The sequence below is a fragment of the Anolis sagrei genome, chromosome 3, assembly GCF_037176765.1.
Source record: "Anolis sagrei isolate rAnoSag1 chromosome 3, rAnoSag1.mat, whole genome shotgun sequence".
NCBI classification, from domain to species: Eukaryota; Metazoa; Chordata; class Lepidosauria; order Squamata; family Dactyloidae; genus Anolis; species Anolis sagrei.
The window spans coordinates 226199848-226227686 of record NC_090023.1 but is presented as its reverse complement, the minus strand read 5'-3'; the positions used below and the strand labels follow the sequence as shown (position 1 = coordinate 226227686).

The window sequence follows — 27839 nt, the reverse complement described above, 5'->3', positions numbered from 1 at the left end:
GGAAGAGACCTCATAGGTCATCCAGTCCAGGCCCCTGATAAGAATCAGGAAAAACCCTAAACCTAAACCAGCCCAAATTATTGTCCAGAAGCAATGTGATGTCAATGGGTGTGCCATGCTGTGCCCATACAGGCATGGGAGGAGGGCTGAAAGGCAAAAACACTAAGCTGCAATTTTTCTAAAATCATCAACATTTTACTATGTGAGGGTTTGTGATATTTTGACCCTCGTTCATTAGGGAAGTAACTGCATGATTTTTGGCATTTATGTCAAAGCCCTTTCTCTGCTGTTTGGGTAATGTGCACACAGTATAATAGTCTTCAAGCAAAAACAGGTGAGTTGGTCAAGGTGGTCACAATAGTTCTTTTTTTTTTTTTTGCAGTCTCATGATAGGAAGATACAGGGGCATCTCCTCCCAGCCTTTCCTGTCTTCCCCCTCTCCTTTCTTCTCACCGTGTTCCCTTATTATGTTCCTCCAGCCCTATCTTTTAGACAGTTACTCACATTTACTCAGCTGATGGCCATCAACATGGTCATCAGCTGAGCAGCAGCTTGCATATTTTTCCTTTGGATTAAGGGACTACGCTCACTTTTTCTTAAGGACAGTTTCTTTGTCCTTTCTCACACTCTTACATGGCTGTATTATTTCTGTGTTCTGTTAGCATATGCTCAGCTATCAAAACCTCAATCTGCTTCTATTCTTTTTGACCAGCATAAGAAATTGATAATATTGTGAAGCGGCAAGCAAAAATAATTGTTCCAATATTTTCTCTTCTTGTATTTAAGTTGTCTGAAGTCTGGAGCTGGAGATGTGTGCTTTGTGAAAGATGCAACCGTATTAGGTAAGGATTTTCACTTACATAGCTTTTCCCTGATTATGCTGTAGCTTCTGAGCTCTGGTTTTCAAGCAAGTGATAGCAAAACCTATTCATTTTTGGCTTTGCAATTTATTGTCATGTCTTGTTCTTCACAGCTCTCAGCCCAGAAGAAAGGAGCAAGTATGAGCTGCTCTGTGAGGATGGTACCAAGAAACCTATTGAAGAATATGAGACCTGTAACCTGGCTAGGGTTCCTGCTCATGCTGTGGTGGCACGAAGTGTGGATGGTCGAGCAGATGAGATCTGGACACTCCTTTCGAATGCCAAGGTATGTTTGCATCAAACAAATATTGTCTTATTTGCTGAAATGTCAAGCTTCAGTAGAGGTCTGGAGTGAGTATATGGGCTGTACTCACTTCCAGAGGTGTTCTGATCTCCCAGTCCGATAGTCAGAAAGTGTGGTATTTGCATTATAGATTGAATGCCCTTCAAGTGTCCCAATTTGGCAAGAACAGCCCCACTAAGCCCCATTCCTAGTTCGATTAATTTTTTGCCTCAGTTTTGACCTGTGAAATGTTGAAGGATATGATACTGTATGGCTAGAAGTGGACTAGAAGAAGAGCAAGGAGGGTGAAGCAGGGTGAGACATTCACACACACCTTCTAATATGCCATTTGTTTTGCTTGCCTTCATGTTTCTTTTCCTTGCTTTTAATTGAATCCTTTCCCTCCTTTCCCAGGAACAGTATTCCAAAAACAAGCAAGACCAGTGCCGGCTGTTTGGTCCCGCTGAGGGTACCCTCAAAGATCTCATGTTTAAGGATTCTGCTGTCGATGTTCGCCGTGTTCCTGATCTTATGGATACTCATTTGTTCTTGGGGAACAACTATTATACTGCTGCTCAGAGTCTCCGAATGGGTGAGAAGAAACCATTTGTGATGAAGAATTGGGTTGGGTGATGAGCATCAGCAAACGGGTGAAATTAATTGGCAACAGTAAAACTATACTGGAGAATAAATGCAGATTGACCCCATTTTAACTAACATGGGTCAGTGCCTTAGAAACACCAAAATTCTAATATCTGCCATAGAGAGATGTTGCCTTACCAAACTACAACTCCCATGATTCTGTAGCATTCAGCCATCACAGTTAAAGTGGTGTCAAACTGCATTAACCCTATTGTGTAGATGCACCCTAAGTATAGGGTCAGCAATATGGGTTTAAATACAGATTAGTCCATTAACATCTACCTCATGAAGCCTACTGAACAAGAACAGTTGAAAATCAGATAGAATTTAACTGGTCTACTTAAGGTAAAAGTTTCCCCTTCACATTAAGTCTAGACGTGTCTGACTTTGGGGGATGGTGTACATCTCCATTTCTAAGCTGAAGAGCCGGCGTTGTTTGTAGATGCCTCCTAGGTCATGTGGTCAGCATGACTTCATGGAGTGCCATTACCTTCCCACCAAAGTGATACCTATTGATCTACTCACATTTGCATGTTTTTGAACTGCTAGGTTGGCAGAAGCTGGGGCTAATGACAGGAGCTCATCCATGGATTTGAACAGCTGACCTTCCAGTCAGCAAGTTCTGCAGCTTAGCAGTTTAACCCACAAAATGTAAATTTAGGGACCAAGTTTTGAGAAAGTTTTCACTGTTTTATTACATTTTCCATTTGCTTCTGGTCAAACACAGCCCATCACATTTTCAAATTTATTTAATTAATGTACACACCACTTTTGTCTCACAGGGTATTCAAAGCAGATTGTACTGTATATTGGAAACAAGACAACTAAAACAATCTGCAATATAAAAATTGAAAAAAAAATAGCCTCTAAACTTGCCGTATTTTATTCCAGTTCATTGTTAGTGCAACCTTTCTATTACTTCCCATGTCAAGATGATAAAATGATACATAAAAACTCATTTTTTGTTTGTTTACAGGAGAAAAATGATGCCTTTGTTCTGAATTTAAATTACTGCTAATCCATTTGTTTCCTTTCTTCACTAACACTTTGGTTTGATGATTTTCTATATGCCAGTCAAGAAAATGTTGACTTGAATATTATGGGATGAGGGCATACCATGGTTCTGAAATCAATAGTCTTCCTCTACTTACAGAATGTAGAGTGATGAGACACTTGAGTGCTGGATTAACTGAGTTACATTTTTTGGTCTTTTAGAGAGAGCTGTCCCTAGTCCTGACACAACAAACAGAATTGTGTGGTGTGCCATAGGCAAGGCTGAGAAGACAAAGTGTGACTTGTGGAGCACAATAAGCAATGGTGCCATCGACTGTGCTGTGTCGGAAGATACAGAAGGCTGCATCATCAAGCTCCTAGTAAGGACACAAACTTATATGTACTTTCAAATCAGTCCTGAAAGTAGTACTGCAGTTCAGCTCTCCTTGCTTTCCTATAGACAGAATTGGAAAAAAAATTCTTGGACAACAGCTTCCAAAATCCCCTAGAAACCACCAATTTTGGGAGCTGCAGTCCCAAAATGCTTCTAAACTTTGTTCTCAACTAATACAATGCAAACTGGAGGAAGCTCATAATGTCGATATCCCATCCCATCTCCACACTCGTAGAATGAGTTTACTATTAGTATATATTATTTCCATTGCAGAAAGGTGAAGCTGATGCCATAAGCTTGGATGGAGGACATATCTACACAGCAGGAAAGTGTGGTTTGGTTCCAGTATTGGCAGAAGTCTACTGTAAGTATTAAAATTGTTGTTTAACACAGTGCTAGCTGTCATATACACACAGCTGGGAATAACTTCTGATGGCCCCTCAACTTTCTAGCCTTCAGATTGAGACTACCTTCCAGCTCAATGAGTTTGGCCTTCGATATACTATATTTCTTCGATTCTAAGAGACCATAGTATCACCAACAGTATATATATATATAGATAGATATAGATATAGATAGATGCATATACATGCACATACACATACACCCCCCCCCTTGTGATTCTAAAACACATCCAATTTTAACGATGTTTATGGTGTGTGTGTGTGTGTGTGTGTGTGTCTATGTGTATGTATGTGTATCTATCTATATCTAGATCTATATCTATATATCTATATCTACTGTTGGTGATACTGGAAGTAGTGTGCATCTTACAATCTATGGTCTCTTAGAATCGAAGAAATATAGTATATCGCAGGCCAAATTCATATAAACCCACCCCATTGAGCTGGAAGGTAGTCTCAATCTGAAGGCTAGAAGGTTGAGGGGCCATTAGAAGTTATTCCCAGCTGTGTGTATATGACACATACACACACACACACACACCCCTGTGATTCTAAAACACATCCATTTTTAACAATGTTTATGGTGTGTGTGTGTGTGTGTTTGTTTGTGTGTGGCGTGCATCTTAGAATTGAAAAAACACAATATCAGTCATGGTCCTGTACAAAACTCATTAAAGACGAGCTATATTTTATTTGGTTGGGAGACCATCTTGCCAATGGTCAAACGCACACCATATAAAAATGTGTGTGCTGCATGGATTCCTACTTGTTTGTTCTTTGACATACAGTCATATATAGTCATTGACTTTTATTTGCATACATGTTCATGTTGTGCTGAAGGATGCTTCTGATATGATATTCTCTTGTAGATTTTTCACATTGAGGAAAAAAGGAGAGGGAAATAGCTATGATGTCCCAAATGCTGGACAGATGAGGTCCAGAGAAAGTCTGGGAGATTAATTAAATGCGGGTGGTCTGTCTTTTCACATAAAATCTGAATATAATAATACGTAACATGCAATTTGCATAGTGTTACCAGGTTGTACCTCAGGGAATAAAGACACACATACACTTTCAAGAGGTTATGTCTAAATCATAATCTCTTAAGCAATTGGTATAATGGAGCGGAGAGAGCCTTATATGTCAGGAAAGTAGACAAAAATAGAAGAGAGAGCTAGAAGAGTCTTGTTTTCCCTACTCTCGCTCTATCCCATAGCTAAACATTTCTGGAACTATATATGCCTGCTGCAATTCAATAGGTTGGCTATACAACCCAGAAAAAATGTTGATGCTTCAGAGGTTTATCCAAAAGCTTGTAGGTTTGCTCCTCTAACCATTATACATCTCCTCCATGGAAACCTTTGTAAGCTAAGTCTTCCATGGGTTCCCCTTTATTTTCACTTTGCCTACAGCAGTGGTTCCCAACCTTTGGGACTCCAAATGTTTTTGATTTCAACTCCCAAAAATCCCAGCCAGCTTACCAGCTGTTAGGAACTGTAGGAGCTGAAGTTCAAAACACTTTGAGGCCCAAAGGAATCACTGGCCTACAGATACAAATCTGAGATTTGACAAAGAAAAATGGGCAAGATTGATAGACATACAAGAGACCAGGTGGAAACAGGAGGAAACTGTTTTTTGCTAGAACTAGGAAATAATACAATTTCCAGATCTCTCCCTCACCCCCAAAATGTGGATTTCCCAAGCTTTCCTTTTAAATTGCAGGTTATCGTCCTCAGCAAACAGACATATTGTGTAGATGTGTGTGCTTTGTTTTGTCCATTCATTCTATAATTTAAGATGCCTCAATTACTGTTCTGTCATGATGATAATTGGGGCATGCTTGTTCTTGAAATGTTTTCTCCAAACCCTTTTTCTTGTTTTCTTTGTAGCCCCTGACAATGCTCCTTGTGAACATCCAGAACTTGAATCAACGGGTGGGTAATTGTGAGACATAAGCATTGAAGATATCATCAAGCATTTTTGTTTTTTATTTGGGAACTGAAAACATGTTCGAACCTATCTGTGCAATGCTTTCTTCACCTATTTGGTGGGGAGGGGATAGTGAATGAAGGTGAAGCTACATGATATAACTAAAATATGATTAAAAATAGGAATTTCTTTTTTGTGTTTTTCTTCTCTAGTGACAAGGCTAGTATATGCCTTATCTTTTTTTATATTAGATTTTTATTGATACCTTTTAGTTAAAAAAAATAGAAGATTGGAAGTGTGAGAACAGTTTTCAAATAGGAAAGTTAGAAAAAATAGAAAGAGTAGAAGATTGAAAATCAAAACAACATCAACAACAAAAACAGATAGCTTGAACAAGACAGCCAAGTTAAAAAAAAGAAAAAATGGTTTGACTTCCTTCTATTCTTCAGTGGTTGTGAACTAAAACTAAAACCCCACACAAAATTTCAAAATGCTATAAAAACACCTCAGGTAAGTGTTGGAAATGTGGACAACAAACTGGGACTTTTTTCACGCCTGGTGGACTTGTCCAGAGGCAAAAGAGTTTTGGATGGAAATTCATACTGACATACAAAAAATACTAAACATAAAGGTTGGGAAAGAACCTGAATATTTCCTGTTAGGAATGCTGGATATGGCGGAAGATAAAGGAATCCTCTTTAACTATTTAGTAATTGTGGCTAGAATAGTGTTTGCGAAAAACTGGAGGCAGAAGGACATTCCAAAAAAAAGAGGATTGGCATAAGAAAATCCTGGAGGTAATGAACATGGATAAACTAACTTACTGGATTAACCCTAATCAAGGGCTTCTGAAAAAAACAAAAACAATCTGGGACCTGGTCAAGAACTATTTTAAGCAACAAAAGATAGACTTAATAATCTGAGCAAACAATATTCACAAGATGATGAAGAAACCACAGTAGAGGATTTCCTTTTTTCCCTGTACCCTTTTGGAGAAATGGGAATTTCTTAAACACTCAAAGATGTCTGGTTGTCACAGTACCTTCTGTAACTTGCAGATCAGCAGCCTTTCAGCAGATAAACATGGTTTTGCTTGCAAATTTGATTTATCAGACACAAAACTCCCAAAATCATGATTTTTTGGAATCCTTATGTGCTTTCAGCATCTCATGTTGTGTGCCTGCAACATAGTTTGATTCCCAATACAATAGGACAAATACTATTTTTGCTTTTCAAGATGAAGCCATAGAGTTAAATCCACTGGCAAGTATCCAATGTTCAAGTATGTCTGTGAACAGGGCATTTTAATGTTTTTCATATGCAGATCCAGAGGCTAGAAGCATTACTTCTGTGGGCTAGAACTCCCCAGAATCCTTAAGACTGTGTGGTCAATGGCTATAATGGGAAAACAGTTCTGGAAGCTGTAGTTCCAAAAGAAGGATTACTAAATTCTGGGTTTTAAATATATGGTTAACAGTGAAGTGGCCCACATGTATTCACTCAACATAGTGCCGAGTCTTCCTTTACCCATTAATTCATTGAGATTCATTTGATAAAGTTTTGTTTTTTCTCTGTCTTCAGTTAAGGGCTATACTGCTGTAGCTGTGGCCAAGGCATCCAATACTGAAATCACATGGAAGACCCTAAAAGGAAAGAAGTCCTGTCACACTGGGGTTGGTAGAACTGCTGGCTGGAATATACCTACAGGACTGATTTCCAAGGAAAATGATCATATTTGTGACTTTAGTGAGTAGCTTTATGTTCATTTGTTTACTTACTTTGTTAATTACTGTGACATCCTCAATTCCTCCAGAAACCTCATTATAGCCTATATAATCTTGCTTTTTATTTTAGTTTAATAATGTCAAAAGCTAAAGACTGGCCCAGAGTTATTTAGGATATTTCCAGACTCTAAGTACTAAAAATTGAAAAATATTATCTAGCTGTTCCATTTCTTTGTAACAAAAAATCCCAAACAACACACTGGAATTAATGGGAAACCATGGAAGACTGAACTTGGAAAACAGTAACATCTTGATCAGTCGTTCCCAAACTTTGATCTTCTAGGTGTTTTGTGGAAGCCTATAAAAGTCCATGTTTGAGACAGGATGATTGTACTGTAAAAGTCTTGTCCTTATGCACTTGCAGAATGTTGAGTGACTCAACCGAGATCTCCATTCTTATCTCCATTCTTACATCCATTCTTACATCTCATCCCAGATTTTCTTCCCATTACCAGCAATGGTTCGGGAACTTGATCAGTGGCCTTCTGGAATTTCAGCAGATACTATATCATTGTAGTCCTGGCTGATAAATACTGTAGAAAGGCCAAGTGGAGCATACTAATAATAGATCCATCTTAATTCAATACTGAGAGAAGAACACTAGTGTCTGTGACAAATCAAAAGAACAGGATAGTAGAGGTAGACGGGTAGTTTCCTTTAACACTTGTGGCCATCTCTAAGCACCTGCCAGTTAGAGTGATTGCCTCACTTTGCTGAAAACTAGATTGATTGTTGCTAGGTGGTGGCTCCCTGGCTCTGGAATACCCTGCCTAAGGAAATTAGATTAGCCCCTTCTCTTCAGGCCTTCTGGGTGAGTCTAAAAACATGGCTCTTCAGACAGGCCTTTGATACTTTGATCCATGACCAACGTGATGAATCACTGATAGTATTGACCCTCACTTTGATTGATTGTTATGATAGATAGCCAGCTGGCAGACCCCACTGCATTTCAGGAATTTTCAATTTTTTATAATTTTATTAATGGGATTTTATGCACTATTGTTATACTTATGTCATTGTATTTATGTATTGTTGTCTGCATGTGACACTTGAAGTACTTCTGTGAGCCACGCCAAATCCCTTTTGGGGAGATGATGGTGGGGCACAAATAAAGATTTATCATCATCATCATCATCATCATCATCATTATCATTATCATTTTCTTTGGCCACCCCACAATGAGGAAATAACCTGCTTTAAGAGCTTTGCCACTTGGAAATAAGTTTTGCATTTAAAACTGCAATAAAGACCAAACTTTTCCAGCAGGTCTATTCAGATTATTTTTAAATTGTGTATTTTAGATTATCTATTGCTGGATTTTATATATATTGGTTTTGTATATAGCAGGTTCTTAGTTTCTACCAGAGTTTTATTCCAGGACTGCCCATGGATACCAAAATCCCATCATATGTAATGATGTAGCTAGCATGATCAAGGTTTGCTTTTTGGATTTGTTTTTACTTTTTTCAAGCTGTGGGTGGTTGAAATAATGAAGGCAAAATTTGTAGATATGGGGGGCTGACTGTACTGAAGTTATGTGCTGTTTTATTTCTTGTTTTACTCCATCTTGATCCATAGAGTGAAGTGAGTAAGAAATAAGCAATTTGTAAGTCTGGTTCTGACTATACCCTGTTTCCATGCCAGGTAAATTCTTCAGTGAAGGCTGTGCCCCTGGATCACCAATTGAGTCTCCACTGTGCAGCCTGTGCAAGGGCAGTGGGAGTTCAGGCAGTCTTCCTGACAAACAGAAATGTAAAGCTAACAGCAATGAGATTTACTACGGCTATAATGGTGCTTTACGGTATGTAGCTTTGGTGTCACTCAAACTGTTCTTTGCTGGTGAATGGGGGACTGAGAAGCCATACTGTTTATCATTTTTTCTTCCTTGTAGTTTAATATGCTTTCCTAAGGATGCTGGTTATCTCCTGCCAATGATCTCCAAAGTAATCCTCTAGCACAGATACAGACAGTCCCCAAGTTACGAAGTTAGGTTGAATTGGCTTGTAAGTTAGACCAGATAACTTCAGTGTAACTTCAGTCAAATATATATCTTTTTCCACTTTGGATAGCATTAGGAAGAGTTAACACCCCTGTGGTGTTTGTTTTGCTGTCTGTTCCACTGTTCAGAAGATTTCACCTCACTTTCTGTCCCTAAGATAGTGGGATTTTGAAAAAAATGACTTCTTGTGGAAACAAGGATTGGTGATCGAGTTTCAGTTGAGATACCTTTTTGCCATGATAACTCTTTCAGGACTGAATTTTTATTCCTGGGATAGATTTCTTTCACTTCCTGTTGTCTCACCCCTGTTTGTAACTATGAATTGTTTGTAAGTCGGGGACTGTCTGTACTGTATATTCAGATCCTGTGAACATTACCACTCAGGGCTGAAATGCTAGTGCTTTTTATTATCTTTTTAAAATGTTACTGCTTTATATTATTTTGTGGGTGACATGCTGCTGAAATTTCTTTAAAGTTTAAAGTAACAGAAAAATGCGTGTTCCCCAAAGTGATTCCCCCACCCAAAAATCATTAATGATTACATTATCACTCTACTACTCTCCAAACTTCTGACTTATTAACATTAACATTCAAGAGGGAGCAGACAGTTATCATCTCCAGGGAAGGAATTGGTAATATCTAAATTTGCTACTAACTGATTTATTCCGAGAGCTGTATATATTGTACCTGGGTTAGGTACCTGCAGCAAGGGCTAATTTTGATTTCTTAGAATTTTGCAATTTTGGAGGGGCTTTGTGGTATTTAAACACAATTCTCCCTACAACTGTTGATCCTTCTTTTCAGTTATCTCTGAATGACACAGGGGAAGAAGCATCTATAGGTCAATTCTTCACATATTTTGAATCAGTTTCAACATAACTGGAAATATATGATGGAAAAGAAAGAGTATACTACTGAATCTCATGGAACTAATAAGTACTGCATAACTTCCTTTCTCTTGTTTTTAGGTGCTTGATTGAGACAGGAGATGTAGCCTTTGTTAAGCACAGCACAGTTTCTGACAACACAGGTATGTTCATTTTTGGTTAAATATAGATTATTATTATTATTGTATTGTCGAAGGCTTTCATGGCCGGAATCACTCAGTTCTTGTGGGTTTTTTTTGGGCTATATGGCCATGTTCAGGAGAAATGCCTCTAGAACATGGCCATATAGCCCAAAAAAACCCACAAGAACTGAATTATTATTATTATTATTATTATTATTATTATTATTATTATTATTATTTTACTGACACAAAAGCACAGTATGTCACAGCAAACGAGATCTATATGCTGGATTTCACAAAATCACAAGTCTAACACTTCCCAAGCGTCTAGGACTGTGTGATGTATTTTCAAATGATGCACGCAGATCCAAGTAAGGTGGCCTTTTGCAGTTGACACATGGTGATTTTGTCGATGTTTATTGTTTCCAAATTCTGGCAGAGATCTTTTGGCATGGCACCCAGTGTGCCGATGACCACTGGGACCACCTGTACTGGTTTATGCCAGAGCCTTTGCAGTTCGATTTTGAGGTCTTGATAGCGGCTGAGCTTTTCCTTTTGCCTGGTATGGTGACAATAATCCAGACTTTTTTCTTTTCCACAATCGTGATGTCTGGTGTATTGTGTTCCAAAACTTTGTCACTCTGGATTCGAAAGTCCCACAGTATTTTTGCATGTTCATTTTCCATGACCTTTGCGGGTTTATGATCCCACCAATTCTTTACTGCTGGCAGGTGGTACTTGTGACATAAGTTCCAGTGAATCATCTGGGCCACAGAGTTGTGTCTTTGTTTGTAGTCCGTTTGTGTGATTTTCTTGCAACAGCTGAGGATATGGTCCATGGTTTCATCAGCTTCCTTGCACAGTCTGCAGTTTGGGTCATCCGCTGATTTTTCAATCCTGGCCTTAATTGCATTTGTTCTGATGGCTTGCTCCTGGGCTGCAAGAATCAGGCCTTCTGTCTCCTTCTTCAGGGTTCCATTCATGAACCATAACTAGGTCTTCTCTCTGTCAACTTTTCCTTCAGTTTTGTCAAGGAACTGCCCATGCAATGCTTTGTTGTGCCACCTGTCTGCTCTGGTTTGTAGTGCAGTTTTCTTGTACTGGTTCTTTGTCTGCTGTGCTTTGAGAAGTTTCCAATTATTGACTTCAATTAAAGCAGGTTCTTGGCTTTCCTTGACATATTCTGCCAGGGTGTGTTTTTCTTCTTCAACTGCTTGTTTTACTTGTAAGAGTCCTCTGTCCAGTTCTGCCTGTGTCCAGTTTATGATGCCAGCAGTATATCTTATGAGAGGTATGGCCCAGGTGTTTATGGCCTTGACGGTATTGCCTCCATTGAGCGTGCTTTTGAGAATTTTTCTGACTCTTTGAATGTATTCTTTGCTGACCACGGTTTTCACATGTTCATGTTTGATGTTGTCCAGCTGTAGTATGCCCAGATATTTGTAGGCCTCTGGCTGGTGACACTTTATCACTTGGCCATTGGGCATATTTATGCCCTCACTTTCAATGATTTTTCCCTTCTCCAGTGCCACTGTCGAACATTTGTCCAAACCAAACTCCATGTTGATATCAGTGCTAAAGATTTGGACAGTGTTAGTCAGAGACTGGATTTCAGTTTCGGTTTCCCCATAAAGCTTCATGTCATCCATGTACAGCAGATGTGAAATTTTGTGAGATCTCTGAGACGTTTGATGGCCGAGATTTGTTTTTTGTAAGATTATTGACAAAGGGATCATGGTAATGATGAAAAGCAGTGGGGACAATGAGTCTCCCTGGAAAATTTCTCTTGTGATGTTCACAAGTCCATAGTTTTCATTTCCAACAAACAGTTCAGTTTTCCAGTGCTTCATCATATTTTCAATAAAAGTACCAACGTTTTTACAAATCCCAATGGTGTCTAGGCACTTGATGATCCAACTGTGTGGGAGTGAGTCAAAGGCTTTTTTTGTAGTCAATCCACATCACGTGAAGATTGGTTTTTTGGCTTTTGCAGTTCTCTAGAATCATTTTGTCAATTAATAACTGGTCTTTTGTGCCCCTGCTTTTCTGTTTGTTGCCTTTCTGTTCATCTGGCAAGATGTTATTTTCTTCAAGATAATCTTGAATTCTGTCAGCTATGATGCCGGTCAATAGTTTAAACATAGTGGGCAGACATGTTATTTGCCTGTAGTTTCCTGGTGCTGCTCCTTTTGCTGGATCCTGTTGTATCAGATATGTTCTCCCAGTTGTTAACCATTCACTGATACTTTCTTTTTGCAGAATCTCATTGAATTGTTGGACCATTTTTCCATGTAGACTAGTCAGATATTTTAGCAATAATAATAATAATAATAATAATAATAATAATAATGCTTTTTCTCAAAAGAGACTCAAAATGACAAATAATGATAGGTGGGAAGGAAAAGAAAATGCAGTTGCTTCATTAGCATCAGCAGAGCACAAGGAAGTATATTACAAAGCTCAACAAAAACATTACTGGTGTCTTGGTTTTTAGGCCTGTTTCTGGGTTTATTTGGGATGGTGATTGAGAAAACTGCATTGGAGAGACCACATCTGCTCTAGTTTCTTAAGGTCCATCCAGACAGGGTCCAAAATGTGAGAGCTCTTGCACTTTTACCGGAGGTGTCCAAACAATGCCTCTGTTAAAAGCAAATTAATTCAAGAAAAAAGCAGGGAAACCCCACTTTGTCACGAATTAATTAGATAGCCAATTAGATCCGGGCTTGGTTCTAATGGGCTATGGGCCCTGTGGGTGCCACTGGTGCCATTTTTAGAATCAGCAGGTCAAATATGTCCCAAAACAAGGTTAACATTGGAGGCACCAAAATGAGTGGTGGTCAGTGTTATCTGTTTTGTTGTTAGGGTTCTGAATAGTCATAAACATTATTATTTTTAGGCTTAACAAGTACAGACTTCCAACCACCATAAAACAGTGCTTAATACCACAGATTCTTTCACTTTTGACAATAAGTTTTAGGGCAGCTGCAGAAATAATATATTGAACATTATCAGAATTGTTAGTGTACAATTCAAATATGTCTAATGGAGAATTTTGTCACTTATCTACAATACCAGAGTGTCAGTCAACATTGGCACAGTAAGCTAAATTTGTCCTCGTGATAAAATTATCATCCCAACCCACCAAAAAGCACACAACCAAAACATGGAAAAACATGTGAGGGATAGAAGTGGAAGAGGACTCTGTCTTGCCACTTGATTCCTGTGATTATCTTTTGTAGCCTAATTATCTGTAATCTTTTCGAGAAATAAAGTGACATATCAAAAGTAATGTAATAAGGAGGATAGTTGGATGGAATCCCATTGGCTAGTTCTAATTCACAGTAAACCCTTTCAATTCATTGTTGAATTACAAGTCAATATCTAGTCTAAATCCCATTGATTTAGTGGGTCTACTCACAAGCAAATAATTCATACTGTGTGTAATGGGCAATATGTTTGCCTTGTTTAAGACAATTATGTTGGATCTACACTGCCATAAAATCCAGTTTCAGAATGGGGATTAGTTCCATTTACCTGGATTATAAAGCTCTGTAGATTCATAAAATCCAGTGTTTATAGAAGGGCGACCAAATGGGCAAAGGTCTGGAGGTCAAGCCCCATGAGGAGCTCAATGCTATGGAATCATGGGATTTGTTGTTTAGTGAAAGATCAGTACTCCGGTAGAGAAGGCTAAAGACAATGTAAAACTACAACTCCCATAATTCCGTTATATTGAGCTATGGCAGTTAAAAGTGGTGTCAAACTGCATTTCTTTTATAATGTAAATGTACCCTAGCATTCTACAAAGAGCAGATAATTATAATAAATGTATATTGTTGAAAACAAACAAAATTGAGATTAAAATAATTTTAAAGAACAAAAATCCTGACTTTATAACAAAAGATTAAAAATAGTACAGCAACATTAAAAAGCACTCATATTAAAAATCAGCTCTCCAAGCCTTGCTGGAAAAGAAAAGCATTAACTTACCACTAAAAAGATGGCAAAGAAGGAGCCATCCTAGCTTCTATATTGAAGTGAAAGACTTTCTCCAACCATGCCTACAATAAAATAAAATGCCCTTCTTTCAGATCATAAAGTTTGGGCAGGCTCTTATGGAAAGATATGGTTCTTCAAAACAGCCTCTGAAACATTTTTTTTCTGGCATCTAGGAGCCAAAGTTTTCTATTGTAAGGAGCAAATCACACAAAGACTTCCTTTTTCATGGAGATGTTTACCTACTAGGGCTGGGCGGTTTCGTTCGTTAATTTCGTAATTCGTTATTAATTCGTTATTTTTTTTGATAACGAAGCGATATTGAACCATTCAGGAGCAACTAAAAATCGAAACGAATTTTTCATTTTGTTTCGTAATTGTTTCGTAATTGTTTCGAAATCGTTTCGAAATCGTTTCATTATTATTTCTGCATGTCTGGTGCAAGTTTTATAGTTGTTGTTTGTTTTATCAGTGAAAAAAATATATAATTATCACACCAACAGTCAACAACAGAGGGAGAGGGAAGCTTCAGAAGTTCCCCCTGTCCCATTTGGAGGTTTTTTTAGCGTATTGCGTGGTCGCGTCTGCCATTAACGAATCAATTCGTAATTGTTTCGTAATTTCCGAAATTTCATAAATTTCGAACTTTTTTAAAGAAAAATTTCGGAATTCTTTTAAAAATCGAAACGCAAAAACCCCCTAAAAACGAATCGAGCTTAGAAACAAATTTTTCCGTGGTTGCCCAGCCCTATTACCTACATATAGATATCAAGGAGGCATGGCTAGTTGGCCATCTAATTGCAGGAGTGAAGTAACACAGTGCCATTCCCTGCTCCACACGTTAGTAATTAGGAAGTGAAGTGAAGTAAGTGAAGTGATTAGGAGCAACGGCGTAATTAGGGTCATATCAACACACACACATATATATCTTCTTATATCTTAATATATAAAAAGCTTCTGTGCGTCATGAGTAGGCTAAAAACAAACAAACTATGGGGCCAACTGACATCAAATTTGGCCTCCAAACATCTCATACCCCAAGGTATGACCAACAATTAAAAAAAAAACCCCAAACCGTGAGACATAGTCCACTCCCTTCTGTGCAAGAGGGGGAAACAAACAGCCATACGTAGCAAAGCAGCTGGCCGTCCCTGCTTCAGGGGCCAAGCCAGCAGCCTTGCAAACAGCGAGCCAGAAGCTAGCCAAGGAGAGGAGGAGAAAGGCCCTGCAGGAAAGGAACAGCCTGGCAAAGCTGCTTTGAAAAGCAGCCTTTAGAGCAGTGGTTCTCAACCTGTGGGCCTCCAGATGTTTTGGCCTTCAACTGCCAGAAATCCTAACAGCTGGTAAACTGCCTGGGATTTCTGGGAGTTGTAGGCCAAAACACCTGGGGACCCACAAGTTGAGAACCACTGCTTTAGAGCCTCCTCAGAGAGAGCAGGGGGGTGGGGAGGGAGAAGGATGGATGGAGGGACGGAAGAAGCAAAGAAGCAAGGAAAGAAGGGGAGGCCTTTTCCATCCGTTAGGCAAGGAAGGCGAGAGGGAAAGGAAAGAGAGGGAGGGAGGAGGAGCCACGCCAGGAGGAGGCCTCCAAAGAGACACAGGGTTCAATAACAAATCTCATACTCCAGGCCTGGGCCTACTTGGGCCCTCCAGGCATTTTGGACTTCAACTCTCACAATTCCTAACAGCCACTCTGTTCTGGCTGTTAGGAATTGTTGGAACTGAAGTCCAAAATGTCTGGAGGGCCCAAGTAGGCCTAGCACACATATACAAACAACACACACATGCACATATACACACACACATATACACTCATATATACATGCATGTATATACACACATAAATACTTATATACACACATACATATACATAACACACACATGCACATGCACACATATATACGCATGCATACACACAAACATATACATATATTATTTATTTATTTATTTATTTATTTATTTATTTATTTGCTATATTCATATACCATCCCTCTCAGCCCGCAGGCTACTCAGGGCGATTTACAGTTGGTGCCAAGACCATAAAATACAAATTCAATACAATAAAAACAATCGAGTAATAAAAACATGACAAAATTAGTAAAACATGAACATTAGGGCCTCCTGTTAAAAACATTGTCCAATCACATCGTCCAGCCATTCCATTTTCCATATACACATGCAAATCACAAACATACACACACATGTACAGATCCACACACACACCACACTTATATGCATATACACAGGCACACACAAATATACACATATACATATGCACACACATATACATATACATTGCCCACCTTCATAACTTGAAAAGTCTTGCAGCTTAAAAGCCTGGCTTCTTCCTGCCTATAGGAAACCTTTGTGGGGAGGTGTTCCCTAAACCTGATTGTTTCATGTCCAGGATTCCTGTTTTCTGAGGGCCACAGCAATGCGTGGCCAGGGTACAGCTATTGTGTGTGTGTGTATATGGCAAAATCTTTATGTTCCTGCACATTATTATAATATTTTTACAGGAGATAACAAACCTGCTTGGGCCATTAATAGTAGACCTGAAGATTTTGTACTGCTGTCGCTCAATGGTGAACGTTGTCCAGTTAGTGATTACCAAAGATGTGGTCTGGCTACAGTTCCGACTCATGGAGTAGTAACCCGATCTGACAAAGCAGAAGTTGTCCGGCGTGTGATGCTTGAACAACAGGTGAGATTTCAGTTGGAAAGTCCCAACAAGACAGCAAGGACTCAAGTCTGACTGTCCAAATACATTGGGGTATAGCAGTTGTTGTACTTCCTACTTTCATTTTTGAGATCCAAATTTTTGAGATCCAAATGACATTTCTCCTGTTCTGATAAATGTCCTAGTAATTTCCATCAACCACAATAGCTTTGTTTCTCTTAAAGAAATTATCCCTTTTTCCCTGGGTACATCTACACTGTGATATCAATGTAGTTTGACACCACTTAAACCACCACAAGTGAATGCTATGGAATCCTGGGAATTCTAGTTGGGTAAGGCATCAGCACTCTTTGGCAGGGAAGTTTAAAGCCTTAAATACAGCTTCCAGGATTCCATAGCATAGAGTCATGGCCATTAAAGTGATGTCAAACTGCATTTTGTAGACCAAACCTGCACAACATACTGATTGCAGGCAGCTTACGGCCCACCCAAGGATGTTGGGTGGGCCACAAAAATGTGGATGGTGTAAAAGAAAGTAAAAATGTAACAAGTGCTTGTTTGAGAAGAGGAGGCACCATTTTCCGGGTCAGTGACATCAGGAAAGTATGGGCACAAAATTGTCCTCTCCAGTTTTCACCAAGGCAACTCTATAATGCCTCGCTGCAGCTAGCAGTCAATGCCATCCTCATAGTTATAATGCATTATTGAAGAGTTCACTTTATATTGATATACAGTTTTCTCTCACTTATCGCGAGTGTTACGTTCAAGGACCACCTGCGAAAAGTGAAAATCCGTGAAGTAGGGTCGCTTTATATGTATATCATGTTCCAAGGGTGTACAGTGTACATGCACCTGCTGTCTCAGTCTGTTTGGATACATGTTAAATTCTACTGCCTTTTGCAGAGTGTAAACTCACTGTTTACCCTTTTGGGAAGAAAGTCATTTTATTTTTTAAAAGAACTCTGTAGACCTTTAGCATTGTTATTGTAAGTTGCTGCAGTCATATAATGGGTCTTTTCCTCAGTCTGCTATACCTCCCTGCCAAAAACAAACTGGAAGTGAGGCATTGCAGGAGGCCAACTGTGTTTATGTGTGTCTTGATTTTCCATCAAAGAAAAACAGTGATATTGCTACAGCAGCTTATAGCAACTGTGCTGGAGTTGCTGATAGCCTTTTCATATGTTTATAGCAGTGGTTCCCAACCTTTTTTTTTTTGGCCAGGGACCACTCTCCCACATTAGTACCAAAAAGGGTTTTGAATCAGGTTTTGGTCCACTTTAGATTTGATTTGGTTATTTGGGGTGCTGATTCAGAAAATTGCATTGGATAGACCACATCATTTCTAGTTTCGGTTACAGAACATATGCCATCCAGTAGCCGCCATCTGCTCACCCCCAGAAAACCATATTTAATATTCTAGACCTTATTTCAGGTCTTGCAATTGTGCTGAACTTATACAGAGATTTTTAAAATAATGTAACAATCATAATGAGGCACCGGGGAGAGGAAAAAACTTGCTTTGAATTGTGACACCTCCTGGAAACTCACCTGGATGCAAAATGGTATGAAAGGATTGAACACAACCCATGTCACAATACATCCACAAATAAACCAAAACGTGCTGCAATTTTATTGATAATTTTGAATGCTGTGAGAGTGGAAAGGAAAAGAAAAAAGAAGCAATGTTAAATAGAGTGCCATTGCACTCTATTTCCGGTGGGCAAACAGCTGTAAGATCTCAAGCTGTGCCAGCTGAGGAGTTAATCGAGCGAAATCTAAGGTGATCAATTCCCCAACCCTCCCAGTGTAAGGAGATTTGGATCTGGAACAACTAGGGGTCTTGAATGAGACCTTAATGGTCCAAATCGGCCTGAGGGAAGAGAAAGAGGCTGCGGGGCAACGAGGTAGAGCGCCGCCATTACATCTCGGCAAGCTCCCTCAGAAATAATATCCTACCTGATAACTAGGACCCTGGTATTGCCTCTGCAGGGTCCTAGCTTCCTTCCCTGGCAGAGATTGAAGCTCACCCTGCCTATCTGCCTCATTTAATCAGGGAGGAGGCGGGGGGAGCTCAGGTCGACTGCTGCCTCTGCTGAGCCAAGGGAAACTCCTGCGCCAGTACTCCGGCTGGCAGCTTCTTCTTTGACATCGCAGGGAGGGGGAGAAATGCCCGCTAGCCCCTGCGAATAGCTTTTCATCCGCCATCAGGGGAGTTGAGACACACCGCAGGCCTGCCGAGGTGACGCTCCTCCATTTGGCCCTCCTTCCTGTCGGGCCCATACCATCAGAGGCAGCCGAAGCTTGAAGCACTCCGCGGGCCCACCAAAAAGAGGCTTGGCTTGGCCTACAGAAGAGGAGTCTCCATTACATCACCACGAGGCTGCCCACCCGCCTCTCTGGATCCAGCGTTCTGGTCAGCGTCTGTTATTGCTGCCATCGAACTCATAGGAACATTCGACATCTGCCAACACTGCCATCTCTGGCTGGAGGTGTAAATAACAGCAACACTATCCACTGCCATCGAACTCATAGGAACATTCGACATCTGCCAACACTGCCATCTCTGGCTGGAGGTGTAAATAACAGCAATACTATCCACTACCATCGAACTCATAGGAACATTCGACATCTGCCAACACTGCCATCTCTGGCTGGAGGTGTAAATAACAGCAATACTATCCACTGCCATCGAATTCATAGGAACATTCGACATCTGCCAACACTGCCATCTCTGGCGGGAGGTGTAAAGAACAGCAATTTATCCATTCTGCTGCAGGAAATGGTGCTACGCTTTTCAGCCATGGCCCACGTTATAAAGACCATCTCCCACTAACTGTACCATCTCTTCTCCTGGACAGTCGAGAAGATACGGGGTCCGGGCTGAGGGTGCCGGTTTGCTCGTTCACGGGCTCTGCAGCTGGGTCCTTTGTTTTGAATCGACTGCCCTAGTTGAGTGACTTTAGGAATCGACGAGGGCACTGCTCTGTTAAAGCACTTTAACCCAGCACTTTAAGTCTGTTGGCCCTATTAGTACTGTGTCTTAGATAATATCAAGTATTACTGTTAAGCACTTTAACCCAGCACTTTAATTTTGTTGGCCCTATCAGTACTGTGTCTTAGATAATATCAAACATTGCACTGCTAGCCTGCACTTTAATCCGTCTGGTTTTGCCTGGTCCCAAACCATCATTACTGCTGCTAGACTGATTGCACTACAGCACTCTAGACAAACATTGTGATTTACCAGGCCTTAAGTCCTTGCTGTGATTTACCATCTGTTTCGCGACAGCGCCCTCTCTGGCTGGAAGTGCAATAACACCTACCTTTTGGAGCCACTGCCCACAATATATAAGACCAACTCCCTCTGACTTCCATCAGATTCTCTGGACGGCCAAGAAGAACTAGGGACCTGGCCAAGGGGTGCCGGCTTGCTGTCCACGGGCCCTAGAAGCGGGGTCCTTGTTTTGATTGGCCCACTCTAGTTGAATGACATTGGGACATCTATGTGGGCACAGACCTTGAGCTACTGAATTATTAAGCACTTTAGTCCAGCACTGAGACCAAATGGGTCACTAGAATCTGAGCCATAGAAAGTCATTCAGCTCTGTAATCTAGCACTTTAATCCTGCACTTTAGTCTGCCTGGGTTGCCATAAGCTATTAACTGGTTCAGAGCCAACAAGCTGCTGTGAGGTGTGGTATTATAGCACTGTAGCGCTTTACTACAGCACTGTGAATTTCAAAATCGCCTGATGTCATCGCAGTTGTCATTTTTGGTAACGCTGATAGTCTTCTCTGTTAATACTACTCAAATGCACTTTACTGGAAGCAAGGATGGGGCGGACCCTAGGGGTGTAGAGTTTTATAACCACAACAATGTCTGTTATGATTATTATGCATTAACATCTGATACCGCAAGTGAGGAAGTGAGAGGGAACTCCCCTGGGACGGATGGTTCTATGGGTGTGGGGGCTGCTATAGAGGTGGTGACAGGTAGAGGAAGATACGGGAAAGGGAGAACAAACTACTCAATCCGATCCAAAATTTTCAGCAATAATTTGGCAAACCTAAAATGCTCTAAGAATGTAAGACAAAAACAAATCCGGCCCAAAATTTACAATAGAACATTGGCAATCCCAAAGATTACCCATATTACAACTTCACAATCAATTCGGCCTGAAAATAATAGGAATATATTGGCGATTCCAAAAAAAAATCCTCCCGACAAGATACAACTGAGATGTCAGGATGGTGGTCCTTCTGGGCTAAGGGTGGTGCTGTTCAATGCCAGGTCGGTAAATGGGAAGTCCTCCATTATTCGAGATCTAATTCAGGAGGAACAGGCCGACCTGGCATGTATAACGGAGACCTGGCTGGATGAGGGGGGAGGTGTGAACCTCTCCCAGCTTTGCCCGCCAGGTTACTCTGTCCAGCACCAGCCAAGGCCCGGAGGGCGGGGAGGAGGAGTGGCAGTGGTCTATAAGGTTTGTATTCCCCTAATCAGGTGCCCCATCCCACAATCATCTACATTTGAGTGTGCCGGCTTCAGGTTAGGTGACCGGGACAGGATAGGGATTCTGTTAGTGTACCGACCACCCCGCTGCACGACAGTCTCCCTTCCTGAGCTAGCAGGAGTGGTCTCGGACATGGCGTTGAGCTCCCAGCGGCTTATAGTCCTGGGGGATTTCAATGTTCATGCCGAGACTGCTCTGTCAGGTGCAGCTCAGGACTTTATGGCCACCATGACAACCATGGGCCTGTCCCAACTAGTATCTGGTCCCACCCATATCGCTGGGCACACACTGGATTTGGTCTTTTCGCAGGGATGGGGTGATAGTATCGGGGTGGAGGAGCTAACCATCGCTCCTTTGTCATGGACCGATCACCACCTGATTAGGTTTAGACTGACTGCTCCTCCCAACCTCCGCAGGGGTGGTGGACCCATTAGAATGGTCCGCCCCAGGAGACTTATGGATCCTAGTGGTTTCCTGACGGCTCTTGGGGAATTTCCCACCTCCCTGGCTGGCGACCCTGTCGATGCCTTGGTCTCTCACTGGAACACCGAGATGACTAGGGCAATCGACACAATCGCTCCAGAACGCCCCCTCTCGAGTAACCGAGCTAACCCGGCTTCTTGGTTTACTGAGGAGCTGGCAGCAATGAAGCGAAAGAAGAGGTGGCTAGAGCGCGTGTGGCGCAGTAACCCGACTAAATCAACCCAAACACATCTGAATACCTTCTTAAGGTCCTACGGTGTGGCAATAGAGGCAGCACAAAAAACATCTTTCGCTGCTAATATTGCATCTGCGAAGAATCGTCCAGCTGAGCTCTTTCGAGTTGTCAGGGGTCTGTTAAATCCGCCGAAAAGCGAGATCCCTGACAGCTCTGGAGCTCGCTGTGAAGCGTTTGCTCGATTTTTCGTAGATAAAATTGGGCGGATTCGGTCGGGTTTTGACACCACTTTACCTGCAGTCTCTGAGAATGTAACGAGAGCATCTGCTTGTCAAGTTTTGTTGGATTCTTTTCAATTAGTTCAGCTTGAGGATGTGGACAGGATCCTTGGAGAGGTGCGGCCTACCACATGCATCCTAGACCCCTGTCCATCCTGGCTTATAAAAGAAGCCAGAGGGGGTTTGGCGGAGTGGGTGAAGGTGGTGGTTAATGCCTCCTTACAGGAGGGCAAGATTCCAGCGAGTCTAAAACAGGCTATTATCAAACCGCTGTTGAAAAAACCATCACTGGACCCCACTCAATTAGACAACTATCGGCCAGTTTCCAATCTCCCCTATTTGGGCAAAGTCCTGGAACGTGTGGTGGCAGCTCAACTCCAGGGATTTCTGGTAGACACTGATTATCTTGATCCGGCACAGTCTGGCTTTAGACCGGGACATGGAACGGAAACAGCCTTGGTCGCCTTGGTAGATGATCTGCGCAGGGAACTGGACAGGGGGAGTGTGTCCCTGTTAGTTCTCCTGGACCTCTCAGCGGCCTTCGATACCGTCGATCACGGTATCCTTCTGGGACGACTCACAGAAATGGGACTTGGGGGTACTGCTTTGCAGTGGCTCCGGTCATTTCTTGAGGGACGGTCCCAGAAGGTGTTACTGGGTGACACCTGTTCGGCTCCACAACCATTGTCGTGTGGAGTCCCTCAGGGATCTATTCTGTCCCCAATGTTGTTTAACATCTACATGAAGCCGCTGGGGGAGATCATTCGGAGTTTCGGACTGCGGTGTTATCTCTATGCAGATGATGTCCAGATCTGTCACTCCTTTCCACCTGTCACCAAGGAGGCTGTCCAGACCTTGAATCGGTGTCTAGCTGCTGTGTCGGACTGGATGAGAGCTAACAAATTGAAATTGAATCCAGACAAGACAGAGGTCCTACTGGTCAGTCGGAAGGCCGAACAGGGTATAGGGTTACAGCCTGTGCTGGATGGGGTTACACTCCCCCTGAAGACGCAGGTTCGCAGCTTGGGAGTGATCCTGGACTCGCCGCTGAGCCTGGAACCCCAGGTCTCGGCGGTGGCCGGGAGAGCTTTTGCGCAATTAAAACTTGTGCACCAGTTGCGCCCGTACCTTGGGAAGTCTGATCTGGCCACGGTGGTCCACGCTCTTGTTACATCCCGGATAGACTACTGCAACGCGCTCTACGTGGGGTTGCCCTTGAAGACTGTTCGGAAACTCCAACTAGTCCAGCGTGCGGCAGCCAGATTGCTCACCGGAGCGACATACAGGGAGCATACCACCCCCCTGTTGTGCCAGCTCCACTGGCTGCCGGTTCAATTCCGAGCACAATTCAAGGTGCTGGTCTTAACCTACAAAACCCTATACGGTTCTGGTCCAGTGTATCTGTCCGAACGTATCTCCCTCTACGTCCCACCTCGGAGTTTGAGATCATCTGGGGAGGCCCTGCTCTCGACCCCACCACTCTCACAAGTGAGGCTGGTGGGGACGAGAAGCAGAGCCTTCTCAGTGGTGGCCCCCCACCTGTGGAATTCACTCCCGGGGGAAATCAGAACAGCACCAACCCTCCTCTCCTTCAGGAGGAGGGTGAAGACATGGCTGTGGAACCAGGCCTTTGGGCAACCAGGCAATTAGACAATGACAACCAAATAAGACAATCAGATGTGTGAGATCGGCAGGATTGTCGAAATGGAACCAAAACAGATCTTTGAGTTAATTGTACACTGATGGGTAGGAGGAAGTTCCAGGTTTGTATTGTTTTTACTGATTTTATCATTTTATTGATTTTAGTGGATAATGTTGAATTGTGGGAATTTGTACTGTTATATTTTTTGTGATGATTGTTTGTGTAGCAGGCGTCTAAGTGCGCCTTGCAGCTGTAAGCCGCCCTGGGTCCCCTTCGGGGTGAGAAGGGCGGGGTACAAGAACCCCAAATAATAAATAATAACACAAACTATAAGGCTGGATAATTAAGCTGCTCCCGAATCCTGAAATCTTTAATAAAACAGAGTTCAATGTATTTTAAATTATATGTGAGTAAATAAGTTTCATAAGCTTAAGTAGAAGTACCTACAGTACATCCAACAGCAATGGTATTCCTGGCACAAAAAGCAAACAAGGAAAGACTCAGAGCAGTTAATAATAAAAGGTTATTGGAAATGCTGTAGTACAATAGTGAAAGGGTTGATACAGAATTTGAGTGGGATGAGGATACTGTGATCTTTCTACAGGAGCTGAATAAAGATTTTTTAAAGCATGAAAGCTAACTCAATCCTGTTTGCATTCATTCATTACAGGCATTGTATGGAAGCAATGGATCTGAGAAAGACGCCTTCCAGTTGTTCCAATCTGATACCAAAGACAGTTTGTTCAAAGATGGTACCCTGTGCTTGGCTACCCCAAGAGAAAAGACCTACGAAGCCTATCTTGGCCAGCAGTACCTGGATTCTGTGGATGGAGTCAAGCAGTGTGCACCTTCAGGTATTTTCTTTTATTTACTTTCTTTTTATCCTGTCATTCTCCTGATATAGGGACTCAAGGGACCAATGATATATTGAGAGGTATGGCTGCAGATAGCTTTACAGGGATAAACTGCATTTCAAACTGAAGTATAAACAGAAAAAGAGGCTGCATCTACACCGCTGAATTAATGCACTTTGTGAAATTGGGAAATATTTTGGGAAATATTTTGGTTTCTTTGCCCGTACACCGACAGCTCTAATTTTTAATGTATCGGGATCACGAGTCACCTATTTTTAATGTATCTGGGTTGTGGGTCACTTTGCCTCTATAAAATGGGGTCCTAATTTGAAAACAGCTGGGAACTACTGCTCTAGAGACTAGGGCCCTATCTACATTGACCACTTAATGCAGTTTCATACTGATATTGAAGAAAGTGGTTTTGTTGTGCAGATGTTTACGTAAGAAATCCTGGAATGAGTCTCATGACACAAACCACAAAGCACTGATACACATTAAGGGATGCACACCCACACCCACATATATTTGTGTGCCTTTGTGGCTCGCTTTAACCTGCATTAAATATCTGTTAGGAATTGTGGGAGTTGAAGTCCAAAACACCTGCCCCATGCTTGATGTACTGTAGATGCACCTGAGGCCTTAAAATGTTTATTTATTTACAACATTTATATGCCGCCCTTCTCACCCCGGTTTACAAGATATATAGACATACAATATTACTAGCATAGTACTTTTAACTGTTATGTCTTAATGCTATGGAATTCTAGAAGTTGTAGTTTCATAGTGTCTTTAGACTTCTCTTCCAAAGAAGCCCCCCCCCCCCCCACTACGAATTCCATGATTCCATAGTATTGAGCCATGGCAGTTAGTGGCATCAAGCTGCATGAATTCTACAATGTAAATGTACCCAAAAATGTAGCATTTCTGACTAATATTGGATAGTCTAGGTTTTTTTAAAAAATGAATGGAAATTGTTTCTGCTAGGGGGCTCCATGTAAAATCAGTAGCTTAGTTTATACGTAACTGCTGTAGAGCCATATAATGATGAGTGTAGTAAATGTAGTGCTTTGGGAACTCAGACCTTTATACTCCTAAAGTTTTGCAGAGAAAAATTGGAATGACATATCAGATACTATTTGTTACATAGCCAGTGATGTTATCACCTGTTCAATTCTGAGAATTCATTTCAGTTGGCTTTGAAAAAGAGCTTCTGCGTGTAGTTGCCAATTTATATGGTTTGGTGTGCTGATATTAAGATTCTGTTTTTTTCCCCTGTTTTCCCTCCAAACAGAACTCCTTAAGGTTTGCCAGTTCCACCAGTAATATATATTATGAACTGCAACTCCAGGCAATGAAGAAGAAAACTTGGGACGTTTCATTCTTTCTTGCCCAAACTTGGGGAATCTGTCCTCTTTGCTCTTTTCTCCTTAATATTGCAACAGAAAGTTTGAGCTTCTCTTTGCATGGCTTTGCAACTCTTATGTCACTAGGAAAAAATAAAGAAATAAAAGTAACATTCTCAATTAATTTTTTTGTGTTTGTTATCATTTCTGATGAGTCCCATATTCATCTGTCAACACTGTGCAACTGAGTCACCTTCATAAGGTTGAAAAAGTTGCTTAAATCTAAAGATAAATGGATGTAACCTCACGGGTGTATACTGATGTTGTCTGTTACAATGTCTACATCCCTCTAAGCAGCAGAAAGTCCAATTATTATCATAATCACTTCCTCTCAGTTTCAGAAGAAATTTGCCATGTTCCTCTCCTTAAGGAGAAAAGCTTATTTTGATGGATAACACTAATTGTGTGGTTGTCTGGGATCAAGCTAATATACTAAAATTTAGCAGCAATACATTCATGTTTAATGTGCACAGTATCATATATAAATTAAAATCACATACTGTCACAACCACTCTTGCAAAAACAAATCAAACCGATATTGTAGTGATTTTAGTAAGAGATGTCTGTGCCTGGTGAGCATCCATAAAACCAGCTCATCTGGGACAGAGAACAAGCTCTCCAGGCTAAAGGCAAGCCACAGAGGTTTATTACAATCCAGTCAAAAAGGATGCAAATACAAGCAATATGCTTCAAATGGTACAAACATACATTCTCAGAAAAATACAAGACATCGTAAACAGTTCTGACAGCTATTCAGATTTCCCACTCCCTCCCCAATTGAAAAAGAAGCAGGCTACGATCTGAGCCCAGATTGGCCAGGGGTTCCCTTGATGTCACACCCTGCAGGAGGGAATTCCTGTGCTATAAGAACGACAGCTGGTGGTTGGACAGTTTAAAGAGCCAAGCCATTGTGGGGACACCCCTTGGGAGGGCACAATCCATGAGGAAATGGGGGTGTCACAAGCCAAGCACTGCCCGTATTCCATAGAATCAGTCAGTATAGACTTAATATAGTTTGATGTCACTTTAACTGCCCTAGGTCAATGCTATGAAATCCTGGGCACTGTAGTTTTACAAAGCCTTTAGCTTTTTTTGCTAGAGAGATCTAGTGCCTCAACAAATGACAGATCCTTAGCATTGTTCCATGGCAGTTAAAGTTGCGCCAAACTACATTTTCTAGACCAGACCTGCACAACATACAGACTGCAGGCGGCTTACGGCCAACCAAAGGATTTTGGGTGGGCCACAGAAATGTGGATGGTGTAAAAGAAAGTAAAAATGTATCAAGTGCTGGTTTGAGAAGAGGAGGCACCCTTTTCTGGGTCAGTGACATCAGGAAAGCATGGGCACCAAATTGTCCTCTCCAGTTTTCACCAAAGCAACACTATAATGCCTCCCTGCAGCTAGCAGTCAATGCCATCTTTGTAGTTATAATGCATTATTGAAGAGTTCACTTTATATTCATATACAATGTTCCTTCACTTATCTAGGGTGTTTCTTTCAAGGACCACCCGCGAA

General features: G+C 41.4%; 1 protein-coding gene across 1 annotated transcript in view; it reads left to right on the top strand.

Annotated features, from left to right (window-relative positions):
• Positions 1-26445, top strand: part of LOC132770740 (ovotransferrin) — a 36794-nt gene extending 10349 nt beyond the window's left edge. Inside the window, exons 6-17 of the mRNA XM_060767994.2 lie at positions 787-842; positions 974-1146; positions 1558-1735; positions 3001-3158; positions 3446-3536; positions 5466-5510; positions 7087-7251; positions 8934-9090; positions 10257-10318; positions 16813-16997; positions 24735-24918; positions 26210-26445. Coding sequence (XP_060623977.2) covers positions 787-842; positions 974-1146; positions 1558-1735; positions 3001-3158; positions 3446-3536; positions 5466-5510; positions 7087-7251; positions 8934-9090; positions 10257-10318; positions 16813-16997; positions 24735-24918; positions 26210-26241 — 1486 coding nt within the window. The 3' untranslated portion in view covers positions 26242-26445. The remainder of the gene's footprint in view (positions 1-786; positions 843-973; positions 1147-1557; positions 1736-3000; positions 3159-3445; positions 3537-5465; positions 5511-7086; positions 7252-8933; positions 9091-10256; positions 10319-16812; positions 16998-24734; positions 24919-26209) is intronic.
• Positions 26446-27839: the final 1394 nt, after the last annotated feature.